The following is a 26,536-nucleotide window of genomic DNA, read 5'->3' on the forward strand; positions in this document are numbered from 1 at the left end:
AGGTGTAGGACAAGACCCACAAGGGCCTCAGAAGTTGATCTGAAGCAAACCATGCTTATAGACAGCCTATATGCATCAATACAGCAAACACAGCTCACAAGTACAGCCTATATTCCTGTTTTCTACACTCCATGGTTAGTACTTCTGCATGTCATCAGTCATGTCAGGAAAAGGCTATGTAGGTTCCAGTCCACCAAAGCACAGTGTGTCCCAGTGACCCAGAGACAACTGCAGAGCTTAAACATTTTCTTTATGTGCAACCATATTGTGTTATTAAGGAGAAATACCAATCTGGACCTGGCAAATATGGTATTGGTGATACTGTTTCACACTCCCCCAAGCCCCAATCAACTAATGCTGTAAGTTAGATTCTTCTCTAGAGTACTCTTCAAGGTTTAACACAAACACAACTCCATGGTTAAATAATGTAACATCTTCAAGTTTGTCCTACATATTCTGAATGCCCATCAGTTTGTTTATCAATTTGAATATCCTAAAGTCTTATCTGCCATGTCAAACATTTTTTTTTTGTAAACATTATTATTTCAATGCTCATATTGCACAAAGAAGGGAAAATCATTTTATGGTCTAATTTTCTCCTTTTGAAATATTTTAATCACATGTCCTTGAACTAAGTATGTGATTTCAGAAGGTTTTTTTACCCAAGTACAGAATGTAAGACTGAGCCTTGTATTCAGATTCTTTTCCTTTTAAATGTACTTGTATTTCATTTTCATTTTGGTAGCTCTTGAATTTTTACCTTCTTTGTTTTAATTAAAGCAGGACACACCTTTCACACATGACCATATGGAGCACAAGAGGAAATACACAACCTAAGAGTAGCAGTGTGGAACTCTTCACAGGAGATAAAGCTGTGCAGATGCTCTAAAATTTCTTAATCAAGCAATATCATTGCCACATCCACATGCAGACAGTAGAGGAGCTCAAAATGTTTTGACTTCTTGCAGGCAGAACTGCTGAACAGTTGAAAAGATCCCAGCGGAGAACAAGTACTCTTTTTCTTTCATAAAACACAGTAGGTAAACAGTACAAAACTTGAGTTGATACATCATCAACCATTGCTGCCATTCCTGATGAAATGTAGATCCAGAATTTGTCACTTTATTTCAAAGCAGAGAACATGGACACAACAAAGGAGGTTGAAATGTGATTTACTGTGTCAAAATTCCAGTGAGCCCAGACTCAGCAAGCACCACTCAGAAAGGACACATGCTTCAATTTGTTTCATTTGACATTAACAGCCACTTCTGAAGCAGTGACAAATAGTGCACTACAGTCACCCCTTTTAACTATCCCATTCTCCTTTTCTTCAGCGTGTTATTGTGCACAGAGAACCCAAGCAAGGCTCTGACATAAAAGGTAAACTTTGGTACCACAGCACTTTTTGCTCTTCTCATTTGTCTTCTGTTGATTCCCAAAATCTGGCTTATCACAGAATCATAGGGGTTGGAAGGGACCTCGAGAGATCATCAGGTCCAACCCCCCTGCCAAAGCAGCTCCCTAGCTCATATTGCATAGATAAGCGTCCAGACGGGTCTTGAATATCTCCAGAGATGGAGACTCCACTACCTCCCTGGGCAGCCTATGCCCTTCCACAGGAATTAAACAACTGTCCTATTGTCATGAGACATACTCCTAAATTGTTAGAGCAAAATTAATTATGCAAAGTCCCAATAACCTGCTGAATAAGCCCGTAGCTGATGTAGGGCTCCCACACTCCCCACTGGTGCAAAACTTCACAGTAACCACTGGGCTGCTCCATACACATCTGGATTGTGTCCCGTATTTTACGATTTCTTTGAGGGTTTTCTCCTCAGTGGTACTTAATTTAATCCCTCCATCCCTTAAAAGGCCGGGCTAGCTGAGCATTTGACCCACGCAAACACGGGCACTGGCCTCACAGGAACAAACTTCCATCCCGCTGTTATGCAACTGTCGGTAATGCCGGATTGTGAGTTATTCTGGGAAGCCAATTACACAAGTACAAGCCACCTTTCAATAGGCTGCACTGAAACCATCCTAGTGTTTATAACTAGCCAAAACCATCCTTTTCCACCCAGCCAGAGGCACAGTATTGACACCTAGGTAGGGTTTTGAGAGGTATGCAATGATTTAAATCACGGCATCAATTCTACAGCTGTTTATAGCTTTCAGCAAGGTTTTGCTTTAGTCTAACAAAGGTAGTGTAATTAAAACGACCAACAGATATCTAAGATCTGTTTTCTGTTCCAGATCCCCCTCAAAGCAAAGAAATGGATCCCCACCTGTTACACAGAAAAAACAGATCGGTCAATGCTCATACAAAGAAAACACTCTTAGTTTCTTGTGCCAGGGCTATGGTCTAGAAAATGAGCTTACTGCAAAAATTCCTATGTTCTCCTCAGTGGGATAACAGCCTGAGAAATATGCTTAATGATAGGCCTCCAAACAGAAATGGCTGCTTCTGGACAGTCAACAGAGACACTCAAGTTCCTCAGAGGCCAAGTCAAAGCCTCTCTGTTGTCCCTTGCTTTGAGCCATCCTCTGGAGAAGCCTGTCCTTCCTTGGCAATGTGGGAGCCTCACCTGAACATCTCAGCTAGGTACCCAAAGGTAGTGTTTTAGGACAGCGCTGCCACCCCTCGAGACATGACACCTGGTCAATTCCCAGTTCTGACACAGATGGCACATCAGGGTGGCAACACAGCCCTTCACCAGACCAGGCTCCCTCTCCATAGGTGGGTCAGTGGGTGACTGCAGCACTGCCCAGGGCAGGGCAGAAGCACACTTGCCTCTTTCTCTGCAGGAGGGGCTTTTCACTGGATTTCCCATACTGTGCCCTGATCAATAAGATGTGGCTCCGTTAATGTGAAGAGCCAGACTAGAGAGTGATGCTAACAAGAAAGAATTGGACCCACAAAGGTTACAAGATGTTAAGTTTTTTAAAAATTATTTTCTCTCTTTGAAAAGTTTGGTCAATGTTGCATTCTCAACAGAGAAAGTTCTGAACAGATGTATGCTTCCCAGTTGACCTGGAAGCTTCAGGGAGTGCTTGGGTCAGAGAAATGCTCAGCTCAATGGGACAGAGAGAAACTGACCTCTTAAGGATCACTTTTGCCCTTAACTTCTCATGTTATGGAATCATTATGAGGATACCTAATTTGTGAAGTTGGGCTTTTTTAAAAGACTGTTAAGTGATTACTCTTCCCAGTAAACAAATTATATTTATCATCACTTTAATGGCTGGTAAAGCAGGGGAGTGAACCTGCTGATTTTTCAGAGTCCAGCAAGCTTTCAGCGTTCTGCACCAGGTTGTTTGGGTTTGAATTGCTCTGTTCGGCTTTGACTTTGTAACAGCTTACATTAAGTTCCAAGTAGGAATGGAGAAATAATAATTTCAACTGGTTTCTCTTTCAGTTTGAAAAAAAGACATGAAAATAGCAAGTCAGGTTCAGGTTTGCTTTGGTAAAAAGCATCCACAATTCTGACTAGCTTTCATTTTTATTGTCTTGTTAAATGTGTGAGGAGCCTAAGCAGCCAATTGCCTTGTAACTGCTTTTAGAGTACCTATCTCAAAAATTGTGGGGTTTTTTTAAAAGCATTTCAAAAACATTCCACTTTTCTTGCTCTTTATAATGATGACCAGGAGTACCTTAAAGCCTTTGGGAAAGGCTCACAGGATAACCAGAACACTAACACAAGTAACTATGGACACATCTCTTTCCCAAAATACATTTCCCCGCTAAACCTCTTCAGGTAAATAGCTGGCATCTATGCTCGAAGGCCAACAAGGTGATGACATACTTAAGCAAAAGTACAAGCCCCAGATTGGCTGAGGTATTTTGAGCACGCCAAGCATGTCAAGACAACCTGCTAGAGAGAGCTTTGCATGCAAGAACCGTAAGACCTTTTTCAATCACGCTTTCCTATACACCCTTTTGCACAGAGGTGAATTTTGTTCATCTTCAGTGCACAAATCAGCTCCAGCAGCAGCAAGAACTGAAGAAAGGACCGATGAGGAGGTTTTAGGAGAAAATTACTTACCCACATGACCAATCGGTGCAGGAACTGATGAGAAAAAGAGAAAAAACGGTTACAAAATGTCACAACTCAGCCCTGCTCTTATTTCCAGGATGAAACACAAGGAAAACACTGGTACTCACCTGCCCATTGCTTCCTTTGTATAGGACAGTTTCTGGAAAACAAACAAACAAACCAACCCTAAGTATATTTGAGCATCGTCATTTGAAAGGAACCGAAATGCAGTTTGTACCACTTTGTTTCCTCCCCTGTGCCAAGATAGTTCTCTGTGTTCGCTTTTTAGGGTCGAAGTTTATTAAAGAAGTCCCCGCTAAAAAGAAAATGTGTCCTACGTTTCCAAACTACAACTGAAACTCAGCAAGAGACGCTTTAAAATGCACCAGGTTTGCCAGGAAATGTGCTGTTCTTCTGTGCTGTTCTGCAGGAGCAGCTTCCCCTAACCTTCGAGGAGGCTGGCGGTAAGATCCCTTTCAGCAAGAGGCCTTAAGAAATACACTGTACCTTACAGCTTAAAAATAAAGTGGTAGGATTAGTTTGATTATTTTGTTTAGGGTCATACAAGTGACAGGGATGATTTTGTTTTTCATTTACTGGTGTATGAAGACTGTATCTTCACCCACTGGTTCTAGAGAGGAGTCACAAGAGTTTCTGTGAGGAACACCATGAGAAGTTATCCTCTTAAAAGAACAAGTAGTTTATTGTCCTGTCACACAATTTCTGTTTCTCTCCAGGTTGTTTGACTGTTTGCTTACTGGGTTGGCTTTCTTTGAATAATCACTGAAGATTTATTTTTCTGTAAAAACTCAACCCAACGTGGATCAATTCAAGTACCTTAACACACAGCACTTCCACTTTGAAAACTTCTCTACAAAACACCCATACGTATTCAGTGACCTAAGGACTGACACTCTAAGCTATCCTGGCGATTCCCTTCACAAGGGAGGAGTGAAAAAGCAAAAGAGACTTTGCCAACAGTTGAGCCTGCTCATTCTCTTCACCTGTGCTTCTAAGGATGTCTAGAAATTCAGGTTTTATTGATATGGACCCATCCCTATGACTACCTTTCTTTTCTTTCTGGGACATCCGAGGACAGAAGCATGATCACAGCTAGAATGGCCCGCAGACTGGATATCAGCCTGCAGAGGGCTTCTTAAAACACTGACTTCAAACAGTTTGTTTTCCAGCATGTCCTTTGGCCAATTTTTATTATGCAAGTCCATTAAATTAAGTATTTGGAGATACTTTGGTATGAAAAAAATTAAGACACAGCTAAGGCAGCTTTAAGTTACAAGACAAGAAACTAGTGAGATTAGATAGTCTAAAAGTGAAAACTCTAACTCAGGGCCAAGAAAACTGCTCTGTACAGTGCTTGTACTCAGCTCTAGTGCCCTGGCATCTATAAAGAAGAGAGATTGATTTCTTCTCTATAAGCTTTTGGGAAGTTATATATGTAGTAGCCTTTTCAGCAAAAGTTAGTTGTTCATTAGAAAAAAGAGACTTTCTTCCATATTCCATCAAAGCAGTTTGTAGGTGCTATTAAAATCAAACCTGGTTATCAGCAGTGCCACACATTTATTTCTTTTATGCCACCGGGTAGTCTGTACCGAGTTACTTTGCCTGCTGGTCCTCAAAGGCCTTTGACAGCAGAGGTCAGTATGGTCCTGATAATTTCATAGAGCAAGGAAACAGACACACCCCAGTGAGGGGTGCCTTGGCAAAAACTGTTGCAGGACAGCCTGAGGAGTTGGTGGCACCCAGCTTTTCCAAGCCTGGGTTCTAGTCTTAATCAGTATGTCTTGTTATTTCTAAGTCTTATAATTCACTAAATTATAAAAAGAATTTATAAGAACCAAATTTTAAATGCCATATTATTATTTTAATGGCCAAGGTCTAGAATAACAAACATAACACTCTATCTCCATATCTATTTTTTTTTAAAGGCATAAAATTACTAAATTACCATAAATTACTGAGTAGTCATCCAATTTGGTAGTAAACTGGTGAGGCCTAACACTGTATCATTGGCTTTGAATGACAGCCTCTGCACAGCACAGCTGGGTATTTCTTAATTCACCTAGTTTAAGACAGAATATTTTCACTGCAAATCACATCTTCTCTGACTTAAAATAACTGTAAAGGATTACATGCTTTAAGTGACTGTTTAAATGGATTGATCTTTCACAAATCTTTCTCAGACAAAACATTCCCTTAGATTCAATGGCAGCTTTGAGAAACAATGGTAAAGACTGTCACCCTTACATTCAGTTGCTACACAACGATGTGAAGCCATCCCAAAAACAGCCGCAAAAAATGCATGAGCTGCAAATCAGAAACGAGTTGATAAAAGAATTATCAGTCATCTATTAAAACCCATATGCTAACGCAACGCTTTCAGAGAGATTGTTGTCATCTTGCCGCTTTACTTCACAGGTAAACTCTTAGGGTTTACAGGAAATTCAAAAGCAAAGTATGATCTCAATACTGGCCCAGTCTTCAGTTTCTTAGAGTCTGTAGGGGGGCTGAAAACCAAACAGATTCACACATTTTGGATCACTCCCACAGTACTTAAATAGAAGGCATTTTAAAAACTACGTTAAATGTGTTTGTTTTCTTTTTTCAACTGAGGATGTGAAAATGAAGCATCCCCCTGTTGCTTATCTGGCACCGTCTGCAATAGTTTGCGGTGTGATTGCCCTTCTCTCTCTTAAATGTCTAAGGATCTGTCTAAGTCTAAACGTCTAAGTCTGGGGTGGGGGCAAGCACTGACATATTTTAATTTCATGGCAACCACACACCTTTTTCCCCTCATGAGGAGACAAGGGCTCTAGGGTTCTAATACTGCCTTGGTTTCTCATTTAGCGCAGAACAGCATTTGCCAAACCACCTCAGCTCTTTGGCTCGGTTCCTTCATTAACAAGATGCAGTTATAAACATACATACCACACAAGGATCTACAAGGATTAATTAACATCCTTACCCTTTCAACACTTGGAGACCTATAAATAGCCCTGCACAGCAGCAGCAGCCACACCAAAGCTCCAGGGGATGGCTTTTACTCAGTGAAACTACCTACCTCTGACAGATGTTTTGTCTAAAACTGGTTCTCCTGAGGTAAGACCTCTGTAATGCTATTATACCAACTCTTCTGAAACTGGGGGCTGAGTTTTATGTCAGTTGCACTAGTGCTTACCTTTTTTAAATGGGCCACAATTAGCTCATCTAATGCAAAATTACCATGAATGAATCAAAGTCCACAGAATTAAATACAGGCTACCACAGTACCACAAATCACACACAGTACTGACTGGATGGAGGAGTTTCGGTCAACTCGTGAACTTGTGGAAAAGCAGTTACAGAGGACACACTTGTCTCATCCTAAGAGACGATGATCATCAGGCACAGATGATAAAATATCTCAGAGATAATTCCAGGCAGGAGAAAAAGGTGGAGGCAATGTCAAGGAGATCTTAAATAATCTCATATTAGTTTAATCCCGTGCAGGACTGTACCAATCACGTTTGATTTAACCCACCTGTACACATGATTTCCAACAGGAAAGTCACACTAGGAAACAATTCTGTCTTTGCCTGTCCTAATCCCTTACCGTGACGCACAGCACAACCATGCTCTCAGAGAAGCAAGGCCAAAGCACAAGGGGGAATATAAGGAGATAGATGACAATGTCCAGAACTGAAGTTGGAGGGCAAGGCCAGGATGTAGGGCAGTGCTCTGATTCACAACCCTGACAGATAAGATGAAAATGTGATCCACAGCAAGCAAGAGTAGAGACAGCAGGGAACAGCAGGGAAAGCTTAGCAGAACAGAAATTGTTTCAGCCATGTTCAGCTTGAAATGAAGGCTGTAGATCCATGGTAAGGTGTCAGAAACAAGCTAAAGATCCAGTCTGTTCAGGAAGAATCAGTTTTGCAGCATTGGTGAACACAAAGCTGCGCCAGGGCAGATTCATATTAGATGTTAGGAAAAAAATTTTCACTGGAAGAGTTGTCAGGGCCTGGAACAGGCTGCCCAGGGAGGGGGTTGAGTCACCAACCCTGGATGTGTTTAAAAAAAAGGGTAGATGAGATGCTCAGGGATATGGTTTAGCATAGGACAGGAACGTTTGGACTTGATGATCTTAAAGGTCTTTTCCAACCCTGTAACTTTGTGATTCTCAACATAGAAGTAAATCTGTGTGTGTTATGCTGTGCTACCTAGAAATTAGGTGAAAAACAGAGAAAATAAGGAACTACAGAATGCAGAGTAAAGGAGCTGGTCTGACCAAGGATGATGAGGATGAAGTATTGGTTCTGAGCTCTGTCTGGAAAGAGATGAGCACAGGCTTCATCATGGATGACAGATTCTATGCTGTGCCAGGCACCAGAGAGACCGAAAAGGAAGATTCAGGCTGGAACCGGAGGAGAGTGACAAAAGAGAGAATTAACACGGGAAGAGCTTAAGAGATGAAAGGGGGATGAGACAAGATTTCAAGAAGCAACTGGAGCTAATTAATCTATTTGCATACATGTGGTGAAGGTTTGGGTTTTTCTTCCTTTTTAAAATAGAGGAGGCTTAAAAAGCTTGCAGTGCAAAAAGAAAGAGCTAAAGTCAACAGGATAATATTAAGTGTGGGTATAAGAAAGGGGGGGAAGGAAATCCAACATAATGGCTCAAGAGAGAGCAACAGAAGAATTTTTTTTGTATCCATAAGAGGGGGTGCATGGTGTCAAACAGCAGATGAAATCTGCTTTTTTTTCCAGATTTAGAAGAAACTGGAGATGTTCTGTGCAGAGAAAAACATGTTAGGGTGTCTAAGCAATCAAAAAGATATTGGAAACTGTGATTAGGACATTTAGTTAAATAAACACAATGGTTAGCAAGGACGATCACAGAAAAGGAAAAGGAGAAACAGCAGAAGAGGTCTTTCTGCCTCAGAGGAACCTTAGGAAGACCATCACCCACTAGGTGGGGTGATCAGAAACTATAGCACACAGTAAGTGATTACAAACTCCTCACACCATTGGGGTGCTACATACATCCCACCTTTAAGCACAGCTCAGAATTCAGGAAAAATCATGTATTTTACATGGCTATGTGCCCATTTCAGCATGCAGAGATGGTGTTTGGTTATGCTACCCATTATGGGATCTGAAGGCAGGGCTGCCTTCTGCTCCATCATCTTAGTCGCCCTCACTGAGCAGTTAGTCTGTGCTCCAAATACACTGAAACAGACCGAGCTGCTGATGGGCTTAGATGTCAATACCAAACACAAGTACTGCAGGGTCACAACACAGTTGCAGACTTTGTTTCTTGGCCCTGGAGCTTTTCGAGTTGACTGTTGGTAGGTGAGCACCTACTGTCACTGTTCTGGGGATTCCTGGGGAAAACATCTGGGCTTGGTTCTCAGACAAAATTGTGCTACAAACTCTCTTCCAAAGCTAACTCTCATCTTAACTCTTGGATCTCAGCCCCACTAAAAGGTGCACACAGACACAAATTTCTCTCTCACCAGCATTCAAAAATCACGCACAGCCCTATTTCCTTTGGAAGGTCCTCATGACCTAACCCATGTTCTCATGTGTTCATTTGCCCAACCCTGTTCAGATATGCTTTGTTAAACCTTGTTTTCTGTGATACAATGTCAGGCTAATGAAAAAATTGGAAAGCAAAAACATTTATAAGCGTGACTTGGTAAAGACTGGGTTTTATTCACTAGGCAGGAATTGTGTTTTTTCCTCTCACAGTACATTTATGAATTACTTTCATAACAAGACCTGACATTGTTTCTTGCTATATAAGCATATATACTACTAATCACTCTGAAATCACGTGACGCATCCAAAAAATGTAAACAATCAAGGTATCTGCAGGATAAAAGATACTTGCCAGTATCTTGCATCAGAAGCAGGATTTTATAGTTTTTTCTGTACACTGTAGTTTGAGTTTTGATTTTACAGAACTACAAACTATAAAAGGATGCACTTTGCTTTACTTCACATCTACTTTTTTAAGCATCTTGAAAAGATATCTTTGTTCTTATTACGGCTGCAGATTTTTCACACCTTCTAACTTTGTTCCTCTGCACTTGAACATTCAGTGCAGCAACTTCTGATGCAATTTGTATAAAATGTTGCTTGCAACTTCTTATATAAATTGCTCTGTATATGTTACAGATTGGTGAGCCTCAAGGTGTGCAAGGTTTTGTTTAGGCACCACAAAGCCACCAATTTTCCGAACTTTCCACATGTCTTCAGCAAACAAACTTTAGAAGAGCATCTGGTTGGTGTCCTATACCTTTTCTGGCTGAAACAGTACCAAAGCTTTGTGTTGTTGAAAATAAAGGAATTAAAAAAGAGGGGGGAAAAGAAAATTAAAAAAAACCCTCCAACATATGACTTGAGGCTTTAGTACATCTAGCTTGATTTCTTCTTCCTAATCACTGTAAGCAGCAGATGCCTCTATGGAAGTTGGATGAAGCTCCAAAAACTGGACACGAACATTAAGGTATCTCTCAGCATGCTGAGGAGACATGGTACACAGCCACTTTACAAAGTTATTTTTACCATTAAAGTATTTGATTCCAAATCTACAATAACTTAATTGTCTAGAAATATTACAAATAAGAGACAAACATGAACTTTGTCCCAAACACTTTTGCTCAGCCCCAGTAGGTTACAGAGAAAAGAGAAGCTGGTATTGCTCTGCTGAAGCTCTTGGATGTGAGGACGGAGCACTGGCAAGACTAGGTTGGGAGCACACCACACACCCAAACCACCTTGTGACTGCACGCCTGGTGAGCAGGCCCTAGCAGCTAAAGGAAGAAACAAGGGAAGCGCTGGCCACTGACCCTTCTTATTTACTGTAAGAACAGTCTGTGTATGAAAATTCAGACCTCTGGTTTCATTGCACATCATATGACAATCTACACAGAACTGAAGAAAAACTGTAGAAGGGAAGCTATTTTTTTGGTAGCTGAAAAAGCCCTCCTTGAAGAATCCCCAAAACACACAGAAGAAAAAAAAGAAAGAAGTCTTCTCTAAAAGACAGAAAAAGCAGGAAATCAGGTGTGAAAACAGTTCAACCAGCTGCTCCAGAACTGCTGCATTATTTCCAGATCCATCTGGATGCCTCCCTGTGCGACCTGGCCTAGGGAACCTGCTTTGGCAGGGAGGTTGGACTTGATCTCTGGAGGTTACTTCTAACCCCTACAATTCTGTGATTCAGTAATTTATAAAGTAAAAAAAAGTTTCCCAGCACCTACGTGGGCAGCTGTAAATGCTCCTATGAACAGCACGGATTGTGCTCGTTTGGCAGGAGCTCATCAGCCTCGTAGGAAGAAGCACAAAGCTCCTGGGAATTGTTGCTTTTGCTTGTGTTTATCTAGCTAGGAAAAACGTGAGCGTGGCCACAGTCACAAGGCAGCACAGAGGCACGTTTCAGCAATAACAGATCTCTGGGCACACGTCCCAGATAGTAGAAAGAGAACATTCCACACAGTATAGGTATACTCCCCCTAAAATACAGCTAGACAGTAAGGACCACAACTAGAGTTAATTTATATGAAGGAAGGTTTACATGAAGAAATATACTGCAAGCATAACTTCCCCTAGGATTAGAATTACCGTCTCCATTTCCCTGTCTGCCAAGATTAGAAAAAGATGGAGGGATAACATAATCCCACACTTTGGAAAGCGCCATCCAAATAAATTGCTTAGGCTTGCATTCATCCTATGTAAAGTACTTTAACATGATCACACGGTAAGTAAAATGAAAGAATTTGGGGTTAAAAAAAAGAATATTTAAAATGCTTTTAACTGGCATAAATCTGTAATGCTATTCATCTGCTGCTTCTGAAAATCTGGCAGGCAAATTGCTTTAAGACCCTCATGAAAACTTAGTATATGCTTTATATTATATGTAATATGTATATATATGTATATAGTGTATTTATTATTATATTTCAGCCTGGAGAAGAGGAGGCTGAGGGGAGACCTTATCACTGCCTACAATTACCTGAAAGGAGGTTGTAGAAAGGTGGATGTTTCTATCTTCACCCACAAAACAGGTGATAGGATGAGGGGGAATGGACCCCAGCTGCAACAGGGCAAGTTCAGATTAGACATTTGGAAAAAATTCTTCACTGAAAGGGTTATTGGGCACTGGAACAGTCTGCCCAGGGATGTGGTTGAGCCACCACCCCTGGGGGTATTTAAAAGCCAAGTAGATGAGATGCTCAGGGATATGGTTTAGTAGAGGACAGGTACAGTTGGACTCGATGATCTCAAAGGTCTTTTCCAACCTAGTGATTCTGTGATTCTATATATTACTGTATAACACATTTATACGCACACACGTGTATTGGCAATCACACAGAGGCAGGCCTCAATTCTTCAAGACAACACATGGCACAACGCAGCACAAGCACTGCCTTCTGAGGCACACCTCCCCACTAGCAGGAGCCATCTGAGGGCAAAAGAGGAAATTCCAGCTCTGTATGTATTCACACAGCCCCCAAAACAAGTCATGTCTTCTTGACAGACTATTAGAGACTGAACGATATTTTTCTAGAAGGGAAAATTGTGAAAGCTGGGACCAGGGCTGGTCTAAGCTCCAGCTGATAACCATAGTGTTGAAGCAAGAGAAACAGAATTTGTCTTTACATGAACAAAGCCACGCTGGAGTAGACATTGCAACATCCATAGGTGTGTGACAGTGATTGCCAGGGATTAGAGGAAAGGGTAAGAAATAAAACCAGGAAGGAAGGCTAATAAAGTGTCATCTAACTCCACTGCTCAAAACAGAAACTGCACAGTACAACAAAAATAGCATGAAAGCAAAAATTTTGCTGATATGTGGATTACTGAAGGCGAACCCCACCAATTTCTTTTGCCTAATGTTCAGATATGCTGAACTCCTTTTGAGACAGGAGAAAGTTTATGGTATATAGCACTTCTAAAAGATGAACTTCACATTGCCATCTGCCAAAAAGTAATACAGAAAGACCATTTAGAATGAGACTACCAAAAACTGCCAATGTGCACAATACAGAAGCAGTGGCAGATCAACACTATTGGCAGTAACTGTCGATATACACCAAAAGAAAGAAATATCTCCACCAGCTGCAGGCTCTAAACTAAACTCTTGAAATTATCTACACATGATTCTCATGTGCTGGAGAGCAGAGGAAGATTTGAAACAAGTGACATTTAATGAAGCATGACCAAAGAACTACCACCAGCCACATACACTGCTTTCCTACAGTGCCAGGCAGAAGTGAGTTGTCCTTCCAAGCAGTTGAGAGCGTGAACTAGTCACACATCACACATCGCACACTGCAAAGTACTGTGTGCTCAGTGAAATGCTGGCAGCCTGCTGGTGAGAAGCATCAGCACTTTATCAATCAACCCTAGGGAATGAAATAAAAATATATGCCAACAGCTGACCACAAATGCTGTAGTTTTGCATGTCCAGGTCTTGGTGGAGGAAGCGGGTGCTGCAGCAGTGGCTTCTACAAGCAGCAGCCAGAGGGTCTCTGCAGGCCTGGCAGAGCAAACACCAGCCGGCTCAAGGCTGAAGTCTTTGCTGACCGAGGCCCAGCCCATCAGAGACAGTCACAGCGCCTCTGGGAATCACATTTAGGAGAAAAAAAAAACTTCAAGTAACCACTTTTTGCCACCATAGAAGGGAATGAGAAGATATAAGGAACTGTACAGGCACCAAGGCCCATTTATACTTGCAGAACATTACTGGTTCTATGGGATCACACATTAAGACTTACCATAAGTTTCATACAACTACTGATCCATTTAGCTTGCAAAAATAGAAGCAATTGTAACCTTAAATAAGATCCATGAACCACCATACATTTTAAGACTGCCTTTTACTGAGAGAAATTAAGGTAATCTCCTGTCTCTTAGATGCAAAGTTAAGTACTTAATTCTGTAGTAAGGAATTTTAAAATTCACAAATTCCTGAACAGACATCTTCATATTCCATTTGCAATGGGCTGCTTTAATTTAGCTTATGCTCCTGTGCTGTAAGCTAAACCAAGTTTGCTTCAACTGAAATAGTGGAGACTGTACCAATATATTCAGTAATTTTTAATTACATGGGTTTACACTCATACTGCCCTTTTAACCTCCACTACTTACCATGGTGACAACGTTGTCATCTGCCACCATAGGACACCAAAGCTTTTGGTACTTATAGCCACACTCATTTCAGCCAGGCTGCAGTACAGAGATGGCACAAACCCATAGCAATGTAAAACAGCAAGTGGGAAATTTTGCCCTAAGTATTGGTAACAGCTCCAAACTTCCCAGTTCAAACTGCTTTTTGAACTGAAGGCATCTCCATGCACAGTTCAGAGCAAGAAGGCTGCTGCACACCACAGAGGGTAACGTGCCACAATCTGCCTTGTGTCAAGCTGCCTTTTCAGACAAGAGGTCTAGACGTCATCTACTTGTCAGGAGCATTACCTATTGAGCACAACATTATCTTCATAGAATCATAGAATGCTTTGGGTTGGAAGGGACCTTAATGATCATCTAGTTCCAACCCCCTGCCCTAGGCAGGGACACCCTCACTAGAATGGGTTGCCCAAAGCCCATCTAACACAGCCTTAAATGCTTTCTCCTCCACCACATCTGCTACAACTTTAGTTTTTGAACTATTGATCCAACAGTTGAAATACTCATACCTGTCCATTTTAAGAGCTTCACATGTTACTGTCTACCATGTGCCAAGCTGCATGTTGCAGTGGGACCCCATAGCCTGGCTTACCAGAAAACACCAAGTGCTGCACCCACCTTCACAATCAGACTCCGGTGCTCCTCAGACTGACTGAAGTTCATGCCCATTTCAAAGATGCTCATTGTTCCTTGCTCACACAGATTCATCCAGGTGTGATATTCTTCATGCTCTGGAAGTCTATCCCAGAATGTCTTGAAGACCTCCCAGACTGTTTCCTGGCACACTGAAGGCACAAGAAAAGTCTGGTGTTAGTACAGCAGGAGCGGTGCTGCTATGGCACAAGTAGCCAGGTTGGTATTGTCCCAACACTGTATGCTTTTCAGAATGTTAAAATACAGAGTACAGTTAACATACAGAGTACAGTGACCCATGTGTAAATGTGTAAGGCATGTGAGGGACTGACAATAAAGACCTGGGTGGATCTTCCACACTCACACTCCTCCTCTCCCTGATATTTTTTTTTTACTTAAGTAATTAATTACTTCATTAAAGAAAAAAGAGAGCAAGAGAGAGCACACCTGTTTCCTAACAGACATCAAGAACAGCAGTATTTCAACTGAGTGAAACTGCCTTTCCAATGGGTGGAATGACCAATGGGTGACATTTATAGAAAACTTAGGAAACCAAATTAGCGTGGCAAATGCCCTCATAGAAAGTAGAGCTGGAGCTTAATTTGTAAGAAGCATTGTTGCCCTGACCAGAGCTGTAGAGGCTCCATTAGTAACAATTCATTTGGACTCACCTTTACATGGAATTTAAAAGCTTCAGAAATTATAATTGCATTAATAATTAGAAAAAAAAAACACCAAGGCAGGATGATGACACAGTAATGTTGTATGTTAAGAAATAAGTCAGCTTCTAACCCTGTTGCATTGAGAAACAGCTAGACATCTCCAACTGAACAGTCAGTCTGTGAGTTAAGGGTTAAATTATCTTGTACCAGTGCCAGATGCTTTAACCTCCCTCTCTCAACCTCCCTCTCCTGAACATGCTCCTTGCCAATCAGAGCAGTTGGTCACATAACGCTCAAGCAAGAACCTCTCTGTGACCCAGGATAACTGGAAGAGAGAAAGATTTATAGGATTTTCCTTATGTCTTGGAAAAGAACAAAGTTAGAAGGAGAACAACTCTAAAAATCACTCAGAGCAGATGCCAGCTTGGAGTAGCGACAGCCAAACCTGCTTTTTGGCCTTAATCGGATTTCACTGCTTATTTATACCCAGTCCAGCAGAGGAATGCTTTGCATTCAGGGAAAGTCTTGCCATCATAAGCAAGACCCTACAGGACACTGACCACAAATCTATTTTCAGAAAGTCATTTTCTTCAGTCAGCTTAAAAATAGTCTCCAGGCTGCCAAGACCAGTACCTTACTGCTATCTCTTCTTGTTACTCTGTGTTCTGAATTCCACAATAAATTACATGTACTTGTGCAAAACTGACAGATCATATATGGAAACATACATTCGTTCAGCCAAGAAACGGACATTCTGTCACCCTGGATGACAACATGAAGAAAAAGCTGTTCTGTTCATCCCGAATTTCAGTTTATCAGAGCAGTTGAGACAGTTTCTCCATGGCAGGACTCTACAGATACACAGATCTCGCTCATTTCCAATGCCAAGTTCCTGACAGCTTTCCTAGGTGGCAATTACCCTTGTTGCTCATTTGATGTGTATGACTAGAGAAGAACTCCACCTCCAACTCAGCATTATTCAGTGGTGTATTACTGCTCTAGCACTCCTTCAGCTTCCAGGTAGCTAACTTTATCTGCACGACACAGTAATTAGATAAGGAGGATTGCAGATGTTTCCATCAGTTTTGCGTACACATCTTTATTAACCGGAAGTAAAAAGTTGAGTCGCAGGCACCTACACACCCTCTCACATTCCCCCTCAAGTTATGCTTGTTTCTTCAGCAGCCAGAAGCAAACTCTGTGAGGCAGGGACCACATTTCCATATGACCTCTGTACAGAGCTCAGGCAACGAAGCCATAATCCTGCTCTGGGATTTCTGGATCCTGCTGGAGTACTAATAAGCTTCCTGAAGCACAATGACATCTGTAGTATCCTCTCTACCATCCCACTCCTAAGACCTAGGCATCCAGGAAAAGACCAAACTCTAGCTTGAGATGCAGAAGGCTATGCTAAGGAATACTGCTTGCTTTCATTCCTTCAGGAGGTGTTTGCGTCCTGGCTAAGGGATCCTTCACTCCAGGTGCAACGCTGTACACCAACAGTACTGCAGGGAGATTATCCCCCACAGCCAGCATAAATCTTCAGTCAGCTATCAGTAAGAGCTGGAGCTATGGCAGTAGCTTGGCAAATACAGTGCAGCAACACTAAGTCTACAGTTTTCAGATGGCAACAAAGGGCTGGCTTTCCAGTTGTGGGTAATAATTGGCACTAATAACTGAAGGCAGTTTTCCCTAATGCTCCTAAATAAGTTTCATCTCTCTTTTTTCAAGTAAATGTGATGAAGACAGCATCTTGCCTGAATTCAATCTGCTATGGTATGAACAGTTGTTCCAATCAGCTCCCAATAGATTAAGGATTTGTTCTCTGTCCTCTCATTTGGAATTAGGCACCCCACTGAAACCCAGTCCCCAAGGCTTTGTACCATCTGTGGGCTCCAAGCCCATTAATCAGACCTAAGCTGTCACAACTGGGTCATATTTTCTGTGGAATGGGGATGAGGACAAGGAATCACATTGTGTCCTCCCTCGCCTGTGTCCTATCTAGTGGTTTCCACCGCAGTGAGCAGTACTGAGTTACGACAACCTGATTCAAATTGTTTCCATGTTCAGAAGGAAAAGGCTGGCCCGTTTCTTCCTTCTGAGTAGTCCAAGCTTGTTACTGCTGACACACAGGGAGGGATTAAAAACCCCAGGCACACGTCTGCTGTGATTGCCATCATAACACTTCTGTTGGCCTTGCCCAGGAAACTGCATCGTCAGCCACACGAGCTGAATCAAAATCACAAGGTTGGAAGAGACCTTTGAAGATCATCAAGTCCAACCATTCCCATACTAAGCTAAACCATACCCTTAACTATCTCATCTACCCTTTTTTTGAACACAGGAGCTGCCCGCCACACACAGTCACCCTGTGACCTTGCTGACATGCAGTCCATCTTGTCATTGTCCTATTTAATTCTGTTGGCCAGTTTGTAAAGCAGAGGACTGCTTTGTAGGATAACAAATCCAGGCTGCAAGCACTCAACCCAAGAATCAGCTCCTGGGATGCTTACTTACATGGTGATCAAGACCAAATCTATAACCTGGCTAAGAAAAGGAACAATTTGGCATCAGCCTGTCTCTCTCATAGGCCTTTTTTCAACACATTGTTCTTAGATGAGAGTTGCCACTCCCAGCACAAAAGAACATCAGCATGGTTCCTTCAGCATGGTTCAGATCACACTGGTGTAAAGAAAGCAAGCAGCACGATGCTATCTCCCATCCTTCCTTCAGGTATGTCAAAGAAGGAGCCAGTTTTTATCAAGGCTTCAGTTGACGGGGCCACACAGGGAACTCAAGAGACACCACCCGCACGGGGCATTCAAGTTCTATAATAAATGCGATTAACCTTCTTTTCACTTGAAGGTGGAGCCCAGCCCTGGGGTGAGATTTTGACTGCCTGCTGGCAAGGGAGGGATTTTCAAAGTTTCTTATCACATAAGAAAAACATGTTTTTCATAACTAGATTATAAGCGTTCTGAGACTCTGTAGAGAAAACTTGGAGACATAAAGACAAATTTAAACAGGGCTTGACTGGAAGCTTCAGTAAATAACCACATTTTAGTGTACAGAAACAATTCACTATCATCCCTTCCAGCAACTTGCTGGTATCTGTGCCACACAGACTGTCGACATATGCTGACAATAAATGAAGCCACTTTTGCCTGATATTTAAAATAGGAACTCCTTGAAACCAAAATAGAAAATAAAAGAAAATGAGAGTCATGAAAATAAAAGGGGAGTCAGAGGCTCAGGGGAGACACAGACATATTTACCAGTAAGCTTTCTGACTAGCAATGCAACTTTTGAATCTTAATTAGAAAATGTTTAAAGCAAATAAAGAATGGAGGGGGAAAATTGCAGCATCAGAGCTTACTATAAATTGCAGGACCCCAACAGTTTGGTGCCATGTTAACGTGCTCCAACTATTAAGTAAAATAAATCTGCTGCATAGGCTTTGAGTTAGGATCTTTCCAGGGATTCAGTTTCCAAGACTAGCTCCAAAACCCTGAAAAAGCATCTGACCAAGCAGCCAGGATCAGGAAGGAACTGCTAGGCTGACCCAGCAGTGCTGCCACATGACACCTGAAGAGCCAGTCTTTACGGCTACATCTCACACCAAACTTTCGCTGGCCTGCCACTGGCGTAGCCACAGGCCACAGATACCTGGGACAGCATTAGCAACATGAGGACCTGGAGGAGACAGGATTTGTGATGAGGCCTCTAATCCCTGGCAAACAATACTGATTAAAAGCATCATAAAATCGAGATCAATCTTTTAAGGCAGTGAGCTAAGAGCCTTGATGCTACATGTGGGTGGGAAGGTAAGCTCCTCTAGAAAATTACTTCCTTCATCCATCCCACGGCTGCAGCAATAAATAACTCATATTTTTAGTGCTAGAGCTGATATTTAGAGCAGTTTGCTGTTTTCCTCTGAAGAACTCAAATGTGAGAAAAATGGAGACTTGTGAGACAGAGAAAGGCTCCCTGTGACAGAGACACCATCACTCCAGCTGTCTTCAGGAAAGGAAGCAGGGATGTAGAACATGTGTAATGGACTGAACATGACAAACAGTATTCAAGCCAGACTGCTTGTTTGCAGTTTTTCTCCAAAGTACGTTTTGCATGCACAGACCAAATTTTGCACTAAGTTCAGCCTGAAATTCAGCCTCAGAAATTCAAGTCACTTCACTGGTCACTGAGATAATCCTCTTCAAGGTGAGAGAGACCACCAATGTGGAGGATTCAGTGCAGACTTGGTTGTTGGAGAAGGGACACAGCTGCACAGACCTGCTCGAGATGGCATAAATAGGGTAAAGGTTGGTTCAAAGTCAGTGTGCCCTTGGGACCAGCTGCAGACAGTCCTGTTGTCTTAGAAAGAGGTCTTTCTCATAACAAAATGCAACAGAATGTAAGCAAATGTGTAATAGAATGTAAGCAAGGGCAGGACTGCAATCGATTAGCTGGACCAATGATGAGCTCGGCTTTGCAATATGCAATGAGCTAATTAACTACTATATTTAAGCTATGCTTGTGTGATTAAAGTTTGAGACAGCCTGACGAACCACTTGGTGTCCGTGTCTTCCTTCTCCGACACACCAAGGCAGCAAAAATGGAAAGAACAGCATGTTTGGCCTGTGTCCTTGTGGAAACATGAGTATAAACTTCCATTTGAACTCTAAGTGTCATGCACCCTTAAAGAAGGCAAGGCCTTAACTTTTCAAGGCTGTAACAGGTTTCAAAGGCTGCCTAGAAATACTGATATGTAATAAGGCCATGGGAATTCTGGTGTATCTACTCTGGAAGCCAAAAAGCCCAGCCCTTAGGCTGCTTTAAATGCAGTATTTACACTCAAGTAATACTTACAAAGAATAGACAATATCCTGAAAAGTTTATTTTTTCAGCTGAAACAAAATTTATTTCACATAGTCAGGCACAACCTCTTTTCAGTCCTATAAATCTGTAGGTGGAAAAAAGATTATCTGAAGTTTCCCTTCCCAAAAGCTTTATTGCTCTTCTCAAACCACCAGCGGAGATCGTGTGATGAGATGACCTCTTTCCCTCTGTCTCTGGAACTGTTACCTCTCATGTACCCAGGTAGGATACATCGTCTCTATAGCTCCAGCTTTACCATTCAGGATGCATTTATCTCTCAAATGAGAGACAATTAGACTATTACTTCCAGTCTGTGCTCAGGGATTTCTGAGGTTAACACAAGGGGCACCACATGACAGCACTGAGCACCTAGTAGGGGGTAGGGTGGCTTTCTGGCCATTTGTGTATGTGGGCAGTGCTGGAGTTAAATCCCAGTTAAATCCCATTAGTGCTTCTTAAGAGTTGAATCGTGTACAGTGGCTAGGAGCACCGAATCAGGCTGAATATTCTATTTTGAGGAAACATGAGGTCCACTCCTTCTCTCTAAAACATTATGCACAACCTGAATGGCTTAATTGCCAGGGCTTCTGGCAAGGACTACAGTGACAGGGAGACTGACAAACACTTCTTAAGACATCTTTCCTTTGAAGCCTTAGCACTCACTGAACAAATTAATATATAAGCACACAGAGAAGTCAATCTATTACTGAAACTTTGCTGTGTATGGCCTACAGCATAGCAACCCTTACACAAGGTACACAGCAAGCCAGGATTTTAAATTAAAATAGTTGAGTGTCCTGCAAGGAACCAACCCTGACTTTCACTGCCCATTTCTTTGAGGAACATAAAAGGGCTGCTAAGCTCTCCCAGCAATACTCTGGGAGCAGGCTGTAGTTAAAGGTGTCCCTGCTTACTGCAGGGGGGTTGGACTAGATGACCTTCAAAGGTCCGCTCCAACGTAACACATCCCATGAATTAGCTACTCCACACAAAAACTATTCTCACTGGTAATATTTCAGCAGCTACAAAGGAGTGTCTTTCATGGGAAAAGGAAAGCTTTTTAGAAGCATATGTTGACATCTAACAATTTAAACGTAGAGGGAGACAGAACCAGACCACCTCCAAATCAACTTCAGAAATTTATTGGCTGAGTGTAAGCTATGCATAATATGGGCCAGGGACAAGGGGGAAGCCAGAAAGTTTATTTAACATCTTTGTCAGTGACATGGACAGCACTGATCACGCCCTCCGCAAGTTTCCCAAGAATGGGGAAAATGAGAAAGCTCAGCGCTATGCCAAAAATTACCAAATCTAGGGATTATTATAATGTATAGCATTTAATTCCTGAGAAATACCTTTTAATCTTTCCAAAGTACCAAAATGTCCTGTTTCCCATCAGCTATGACAGACTGGAAGATGATTTCCTTCTTTGGTCAATATCTTTAAACACTGATTTCAGTGTTTAAACAAAGATTTCAGCTTTATCTGAAGCTCTGGCTGACAAAAATGGTTCTGTTATAAAGACTCTGATCTACTCTTGTGAAAAGAGGTATTCATTCATGAACACACAGACCGAACTGTTTGAGAGAGTGGATTACAGTAGCAAAAAATGCAAATAGAATTTAGGAAAGGTGGCCACCAGGGTAAGTAATAACCTCTGAGGTGGCAAAGAGCAGCAGTATTAACCCTGAACCTTGGTGCCAAAATCCAGCAGCCTTTGTTGTATCCAGTTAACAGGCACAGGCTAGGGAAAACAGTGTAAGCAATGCTACTTTGCAGTCCTTATCTTGTTTCTCTTTTACTGGCTAAGTCAACTTCCAAGTCTACTGCAACCCACAGGCACCCACTGGTAATTTGCACCAAAGGAAATGGACAGAGTCACTGAATTGTCTAGGTAAGGTTGGCTGCATGAATAACTCAGCACTTGAGAAACCCGTCTTCTAGACTGCAGGTGAAGAGAAACCAATACAAAAACACCCCTCCTCTTGGCTGGTGCATCTGACTACCAGAGTAGTAACAACAGCCACTGGTGAATAATCATACCATTACTTCGATTTTCATATGCTGAAGGGTGCTACTGCTGTGTTAGAAAATACTGATTTTTCTCCAGATCCTTGTATTTTGCCACCCTTTGATTTTTTAAATTATTTATTATATATTTAGCATATCTCTTTTATCTTGTATCTTTTTAAATCTGAAAATACCCAGATGTTGTCTAAAAAAGAAAAAAAAAAAACAACAAACCAAACCCACCAGAACAAACCCCAACACTGCATGCTGTTAAGCCTATAGCTGTATGACATAAGCACTCATTTAAAGCCTGTGACAGAGATGTTCATCAGTCAGCCTCTGACACTCATAGAGGCTTTAGCGAGCTAGCAAAAGTGAATAAGGCTTGGAGGTACAAACAGGTAATTATATTCCCACCTGTTTGTTTCTAAGGTAGATACACATAGGACAAGTGCTACCTGGATAATCAGCACATGCAAGCCTTTTCCTTTTTTTCTAACAAGATCTTATATGAAAACAACCAACCTTTCCTTCCATGGCATTGGCACTGTAAAGCAAAACCAAAGCAAAGCACAGGCTGCATTGAAACCATCCTTCCCAGAGAAAGAATTAAGTCTGTACTCAGTCTCTTACTTCAACAGATAGAGAACACAAAGGAGATTCTAAAACTGCAGGCTGAGATTGAAAGAATCAGCACATTCTGTGTACCCTTGTGTTTATTTCCTAGTGGAGTCAGTTATTTTTCTAATCACTGTTAGTAGCTGGGCTCTGAGCACTAAACAGTGGCCACACTCTTTCCTAGGGCTGTTCTGTTGACAGTGCAGACAAGAAAGTCCATCTATTTTATCACTACACTGATTCAGCTAGCTAGTGAAAACATGTTTTCTAGAAAAAGCTGGTATATAACTCAGTAACATTCACGGAACAGCTTTATGGTGAATGCAAACAGCAGCACCATCACCTTTCACGTACCTCGGGCCCATTAACTCCAATGTGACCAACTGGACATCACCAAACACTTGTGACACAGCACACTGCTGCTAACAGAGGAAGATGACAAATCCAGGCTCTGCTCAACTTGCTGATAATTAAAAGCACCCCTGCTTGTCACAGAGTTCTTTTTCAAAAGTTTCATGTTAAAAGCGCTAAGGGTGCCCACAGCAACTCTGCCTAAGAAATCCTCATGGAAGCCCTAAGTCCAGTAGGAAAGCAGATGGACTAGGTGGATTTTTGGTTTAACCTAGGACCGTTAAGTTCTAAATAAGCCTTTACAACCTAATTTACAGACTTTTCTTATTATCACACACAGTTTTGCTTACTTGGTATTGCCCTTACATACCCCATCCCAGATGACTGAGGGGTGACTGCAGCTAGAGCACACTGCAGGGGTTTGCTTTGAGCAAAACAAGGAACAGTAGAATGTTACTGGGTGGACTTAAACATGGAGCTTGCAAAGCCTGTCACACTATGTGATCAATAGTGTTGACATCCCTTGCAAGCTGGGCACAATTCCTAATTGAAAATATATATGCTTGTATTTTAATATATAGACATATTCCTAGAAATATATATTAATGTTTGCATATATATAACAATTTGATCCTATGTAATTCCAATTTACTCCCCAAATACATTCTTTCTTTTTTACTCACTCAATAGCTCCTGGTTTTAATTGCTTTCCACTCCTCCAAGTGAATAAATTGAGATCCCAGTGGAACTTTCTTTCACAGGCAATCACAAGTGGTCAGAGCCACATGTTTAATGAGACTCTTTCCCCTCTCCTTTAAGTGACAGCAGCTTTTTCTGATTTCACCAATTATGTGCAAACATGCTACGACACTGTGAATTGTTTGACTGCTATGATACAGATACACAAACAGCACAAAGTGCTGAGTGACCTCGATGCCTCATTCCAGAGCAGTCAGACAGAAGGGTTTGCAATAAATCATTGGTCCATAATATTTTATCACATCAAAGAAGGTGTTACTGGGAGTACTTCATCTTTTCAGGGAAGAGTTTGCCACGCCAACTTCTACATCTTAAAAGAGAGGCTTCCTCTCTATTATATTATGGAGCGTGATACAGAGAGACTGGCTTTCTAGACAAGATAATGTACTACACTTTGCACAACCAGCCACAGTCAAAAGTCACATGGCTGGGATGCTAACATCTGGGACTTGACTCTTCTCTGAAAGACCCCTCAGCAAATTCTACTAGCACTTAAAGAACAATAAATAAAACCAACCAGCTCTGCCATGTAGCTAACCTGCACGTAACACCTGTTTTTCTTAGCATTCAGATTGTTCTTTGAGATAAGTTAGTATTAAACACTACCTGTGGTTTCAGGGACTGAGTTTTTATGACATATGAGTGTAACCAGAAAGGGTTTTTTCAACTCAGAACAGCTCTCAAAGAAAATTATCATAGAAAACTAAGTTTCTTGGGTAGTGTGTTTCCTATTGCTTGGTATTTATTATGTTTAAAAGCTTCCTCTGTTTTCTTTCTATGAGTAAATGTTCTTTTTCAATTACCCATGAAACATTCAGTCACTTACCTCTGAGCCTGAAGTATTTCAGATGGTTGGCAATAGCCTGCTCAACAGATTCATCAGGGCAGATCTTAACTCCACTGGGAAACAGAATGGACCGCTTCCTTCGTAACAGCAAATGCTTGGTGACCCGTTCAGACTCCACAATGCCCTTAAGCTTTCTCAACTCAGGAGGCAGAGAAGGGTTTGCCAACTGCCAGCCACTGAGCTGAGGAGTTGGTGAACCATCTTTAGCCTGTCCTTCTCCTGTAGCTGAATAACCTTCTGCTGTAAAATTAAAACCACAAATACATTTCTCAGAGGAGGTAGCCGTGCAATCGTATGTATCTTAATGCCATTGCTCTGGTCTCTCAAGGACATAACTGTGCTTGTTTCTGTTAACAAAACCCATCTGTATGACTGTACTATTATAAATAACCTTAAGCTCTTTACAGCATCCCATCAAATAACGTTAACCTAAAGCCCTAACCTTCTGAATGCTAACATTTTGTGTTTAACTTCCTTTCTGTGATGTGGCTTAAGTTAATAGGCACTACACGTTTGTGAACTTTTGCTTTGAAGCTTTCAGGGCTGGTAATGAAGTGAGTGATTAATTAACAAGTCCTGTTATTCCAGGCTTTCTTTCCACAAGAAACATTTGTAACCCTTGCCTCAAGAAAGCTGCTTGAATCGACATCTAGCAAGTACGCCTTCCTCCACCATGAGGTGGGTCCCTACCTCACTGGGGTGCAGGGAAAAAAGAAGCAGCAAAAAAGAGGTCATCAGCTTTAGCTTTTCTCTCTTATGTTAGTTGTTCCCCACCGCTCCAGAGGAAACATTACAGCTGAGGGTCTATTTGGTTTTCATCTGACCATTTAGCTCTCTATCCTCCACAGTCACCTGATCTGAATTAATTAATTCAACTTCCTCCTTTCACTTTTTCTCCAGAAAACATGACCGAAGAAGAATCACAATGAATCATTCATTAGAGAAAGAACAGTACTAAGTCTACGGCATTTTTAATTCCACAGATTATAAGCTTATTCTCCAACTTCAAAGTCAATAGCACCTTTGACTTTGATACCTCAAAGATGAAGAATGTGGTTATTTTGATGGTCTAATAATAGTCAGCTCCACTGCAGAAGACCACCACGAGATAGTGCGTCAGAGGGAGAAGGGAATATCAGAAAGTCCAATCTTTCTTTACCCACACTGACACATCTTCAGTCTGCATGAGCAGAAGACAGAACCTCACTTTTTGAGATTTAATACAAAATTCTTTTAAGAAAAAAGCACCAAGTAAAACACTTATCAGTATCTAATTTCTCTCAAAGTCAGAAAAAAAACTTGCCTCCTGTAGCTACATTTTACACTCAAAATAACACAAACGTATAGTAACACCTAGAAATCCCTCTAATTATTTTATATGTACACTGATATCATGGCACAGATGAGACCAAACACTTCTCTGCATCAGTCCCCTTTGTTAGAAATAGAGAGGTACTTTTGTTTCTACACACTGCCATAGGTAAACTTTGAAAATAAGAGTATGAATAAGATTTCTGCATTACCTGCGACTCTTTGAAGATCATCTTTAATCAT

At 41.5% G+C, this 26,536-nt stretch overlaps 1 protein-coding gene across 1 annotated transcript in view; it reads right to left on the reverse strand.

Moving 5' to 3' along the window:
* Nucleotides 1-26,536, reverse strand: part of IMPG2 (interphotoreceptor matrix proteoglycan 2) — a gene marked incomplete at both ends in the record, with an annotated part of 56,286 nt that extends 29,750 nt beyond the window's left edge. Inside the window, 5 exons of the mRNA XM_084276867.1 lie at nt 4,044-4,067; nt 4,163-4,194; nt 14,846-15,012; nt 24,962-25,222; nt 26,506-26,536. Of these exons, the coding sequence (XP_084132993.1) occupies nt 4,044-4,067; nt 4,163-4,194; nt 14,846-15,012; nt 24,962-25,222; nt 26,506-26,536 (515 nt within the window). The remainder of the gene's footprint in view (nt 1-4,043; nt 4,068-4,162; nt 4,195-14,845; nt 15,013-24,961; nt 25,223-26,505) is intronic.

This window comes from Gallinula chloropus (assembly GCF_964237585.1).
Source record: "Gallinula chloropus genome assembly, chromosome: 1".
Classification (NCBI taxonomy): Eukaryota; Metazoa; Chordata; class Aves; order Gruiformes; family Rallidae; genus Gallinula; species Gallinula chloropus.